The 3,814-nt window shown below is 45.6% G+C and overlaps 1 protein-coding gene across 1 annotated transcript; it reads right to left on the bottom strand.

Moving 5' to 3' along the window:
- Positions 1 to 1,073: 1,073 nt before the first annotated feature.
- On the bottom strand, positions 1,074 to 2,961 carry LOC147901446 (stearoyl-[acyl-carrier-protein] 9-desaturase, chloroplastic-like). Its single transcript, XM_087374578.1, has 3 exons — positions 2,625 to 2,961; positions 2,043 to 2,547; positions 1,074 to 1,839 (listed from the first exon to the last, which is right to left on the bottom strand). The coding sequence occupies exons 1-3, from the start codon at positions 2,777 to 2,779 to the stop codon at positions 1,273 to 1,275; spliced, it is 1,227 nt and encodes a 408-aa protein (XP_087230704.1). The 5' UTR covers positions 2,780 to 2,961; the 3' UTR covers positions 1,074 to 1,272.
- Positions 2,962 to 3,814: the final 853 nt, after the last annotated feature.

Genomic DNA, 3,814 nt, shown 5'->3' with positions numbered 1-3,814 from the left:
TCAGGCCACTACCCACGGTGGTGCTTCCCAAAACATGCCAATAGGAAGTCCGAGATCACTGCACGAAATATGGACTCTGCACAAAATCTGGAGAGTCTGAGATTCACCACATGAACGCATGCCATTACACACTGCTAGGGGAAATGAACAATACCATGCCACAAGTCCCTGGACATCAACCTACAGCTCAGATGGCCGGTGTCAGGCTCTGCTACCCACAGTAGTGCTTCCCAAAACATGCCGCCCTAAAGCAAGTCTAAGATTCACCACCTGAAATATGGACAATTGGAAAAGCTTCCTATTCAGTATCAATATGTACCACCCCCAGTTCCTGTGGAATCAATGGATCCTTAGAGACCACCACATATGGACTATGGCCCAGTGCCTCCACAATCACCTCCACCATCTTTTGTTACAGAGACATGTTGGGGATAGCATAGGCTACAGGAAGGGGGGTTGCAATACAAGTGAACCCCGTGGCATGGCATGCAGCTACATCTAAGACTAGACCGCACCACATATCTAAGCTTTCAATGGGAATGTGATCCATATGGAGTAATTTGAGCTAGTGACATTGCTGATTTTCAACAAGGTACAAGCCTTTGGGCTATGATTTGGATAGGAAGGCAAAGACAACGGTTCCTCTGACTTAGCTCAGCTCAGAATAAAAAGCTATTTTTGCAATGCTTAAACCACAAGCACTTCATCGCATGAGAAACTCGGTGTGTTAGAATTTCTCCTAGGTTTAAGGAATCACCAACTCCATGATCTTTTGGTCAATCCATTTAGGACAAACAGGCTCACTAACAAAGTAGCGTAGGAATAAAGGATGTAATGAAGTCCAAACTGCAAGAAATCGTACCTGATTTTTTTAAAAACAATCAGGCTCACTAATAAAATGACGATGTGTGACAGATTTGACTCAGAGTGTTCTACTGAACAAAGTCCAACCCACTCGATTATCCGTCTGTCCCTGTATGTAAACGACATAATACACGTGCCAAAACAAAAGCTTCACACTTATGTAAAACTAAGAGCAAATCTAGTAAGCACCCTAGACTACACTTCTGTCATTTACCAATGCACTGGGCAATCATGTTTAGCCATAGGAATCTGTAAATCTAGAGATCAGCACTTGCAGTTCATATGGTCCTTCAAGTTGGCAGTGATAGAAAATTGAAAATAAGTAACGCCCAAAAGCCTTGTATATGTCCCAATCAGCCCCGAGCACTGTTAATATACGCTCTCAGTTTTCCAGTAAAGGTTAAAGTCTCAAAGGAGAGCTACTTCCCTGTTGAAAATCCAGCTAAAAGTGCCGGTTTTGGGGCCTTTCTTCACTCTAGATTGAGCACGCTCATCCAGCTTCCTAAAGCGAGTGGGCAACCCACAGACATATTCCTGAGCCTGTTGTCCTCTACTCGAAAGCCCTGGTAGCTTCTCCACGTTCCACGTTTTCAGCAAGTGCTCTAGAATATCTGCGTAGTCTTTTGCTGTGTACACACCCGTCCTCTGTGCAACTAGAGAGAAATTTTCAAAGATGTGCTCATCGTTTCCATCATACATAAGATGCGCAGGCATGGAAATTTTCTTCCTCATCATGTCCTCCAAAGCAAGCATTGTCGCATCAGGGTCAATTTCAAAAAGCTTCTCTACAATTCTGGTGTAAGCATTCTCATGCCGCCTCTCATCAGCTGCAATTGTCCCACAAATCTGAGCTAGTTTGACGTCACCAAACTCCTTCGCCTGGCGTGCTGTATTCCCATGAGAAATAAAGGTGGCCCTCTCTTGAAAAGATGTGTATATAAATCCCAGATAGGGGCTGTTCTCTGTTTGGGGATCCTGCAGTTCAACAGCCAGAAGTAAGCTACAGGCATAATTTTCTTTGAAGTTCGACACAAACCCGCAAGCCACTCTCATGCACCAAGGAACTCAATTCCACAAATGGAAGCAAACACTGAGTATAACGACTTGATAGTAAAAATGCAAACAGGAGCTCAAGGAAATGAGCCCTGACAACAAGTATCTGGGCTTCGTTTTCTAACCATTCCTGACCCAATTAAATACTGAATAGTTCTCTCGATCATCCTTATGTCAACACGACCTGTAAGATAAAGATATTTGTTCAGGAGATCGCCATGCCTGTTTTCTTCTGCTGTCCAAGCTCGAATCCACCTGGCCCAAGAGGTGAGGCTAGCTCCTGTCTCATCATGTACCCCATCAGCAGTGTTAAGCATTGTCTGATAAGTTGGGAGAGCTTCTTCGGTAATCATGTCTCCGACAAGACAAACCAAATAATCATCCGGTAACTCAGCGGCACGCTTTCTCAACTCCCTGACTTCATCCAGAAAACCCTCCGAAGATGGTTCTGGTAAGAAATCCTGAGGCTGCCAACTTTTCTCCACTGACTTCAAAAACGGCAAGATTGCAGTCTCTGCCCAACCCTCTAGTGACTTGAACATTTCAATTTTCTCCGGAGGCATAGAATGAGTAACTTGTGTGTGTGCCTCACGAGGAATATGTGCACCCTTTTCTCGGACTTCAACCTCTCTGCAAGAATGAGCGAAAACAGCATCAGGCGTAGCAACGCCAGCTACAATTGTGAGACATGCCAGTTGGACACTTACTTGAGCAGCGTTGCTGTCATGACTATGCGTGAGACGCGGGCTTTCGTGGGTGGGTTCCATACTCTCGGGGACATGCACTGCAAACCTTTGAGGGAAGAGGGAGCGAAGGGACGCTCAAGGGAAGCGCAGAGCAGGGACTTTGCTGCAGAAGCCATGCGATGCGAAGGAGCGTGAGACGGCTTAGGGCACTAGTAGATGTCCGTCACCGTTTTATTATACCTCGTGCTGCTCCAGGGCGTGCATGCAAGACTAGTAACGTTTTCTAAAGTGTTTTCTAAGCACCTGACGTTGTAGGAAATGCAGGAATTCCACCCAAGTGAGCACCAGGATCTAGGGAGGTTCCCTTTATGCTGGTGGTGATTGTCTTTGGGAAGCTGGGGCCTCTTTGTGGGGGGTTGTCACTCAATTGAGTTTCTTTGGGCACCCAAATAAATGAGTTTCCATGATAGAAACCCTAGGCTTTAAGTAGTGCTTTAGGCACCCATCTATGGGATATTTAAGATTTTTTGGTCCATTGATGGCATTGAGTGAGCCTTTTGTTCTAAGGATGGTGTTGTTGGAAGCAAAGTTGTTTGGGTATCCAAACCTTACGACCGTTCGCAGTAGTGGCTTGTGCATGGAGTAAGTCCTTGCGGACCCATCTGTTGATGGTAGGGGGGTGTGATGATCTAATTGTTTGGGGAGGGATGTAAAGGTTGGTAGCAGTGGCAAAGCGGTGATGGCCTTCTTGTTTGTCGGGGCAGAGGTTAGCAATGCATTTGATAACATCATGGTGGTGGTCTGCTCCATCCAGTTGATAGAGCATGAAGTGGCTTGATTCCACGACCACACATTCTCGATCATGGCTACTATAGAGGAGCGACATAGTACTTGTATGCCAATAGGTGAGTTTGGATTAGTGTGGGTAAAACCACCGAGCCTACTATACTTGCAGCGTGCCCCTGTTAATCTTTGTCATGGTGGATGGGGTGGGATTGAGTGAAACTTGGTGGAAGTGTGTGATAAATGTCTCAAAAGAGAGCAAGTTATGGCTTGCCCCTGTATCAATCAGGGCTTGACTTGCACCTTTTGACCCTATGCATCCAATCCTATAAAAAGTTTGGTAGGAGCCCTTGTGGGCTTTTCTTCATCCTCAAAGTCAACTAACTGTGCCATGTGTGCAGTAAGATGTTTTGTTTGGTTGCACAACT

The sequence above is a fragment of the Dipteris shenzhenensis genome, chromosome 5 (assembly GCF_047967505.1).
Source record: "Dipteris shenzhenensis isolate YYH24624 ecotype China chromosome 5, Dip_SZ_1.0, whole genome shotgun sequence".
Lineage (NCBI taxonomy): Eukaryota > Viridiplantae > Streptophyta > Polypodiopsida > Gleicheniales > Dipteridaceae > Dipteris > Dipteris shenzhenensis.
The sequence above is the reverse complement of the archived record's forward strand: the minus strand, read 5'-3'. Positions and strand labels throughout refer to the sequence as shown.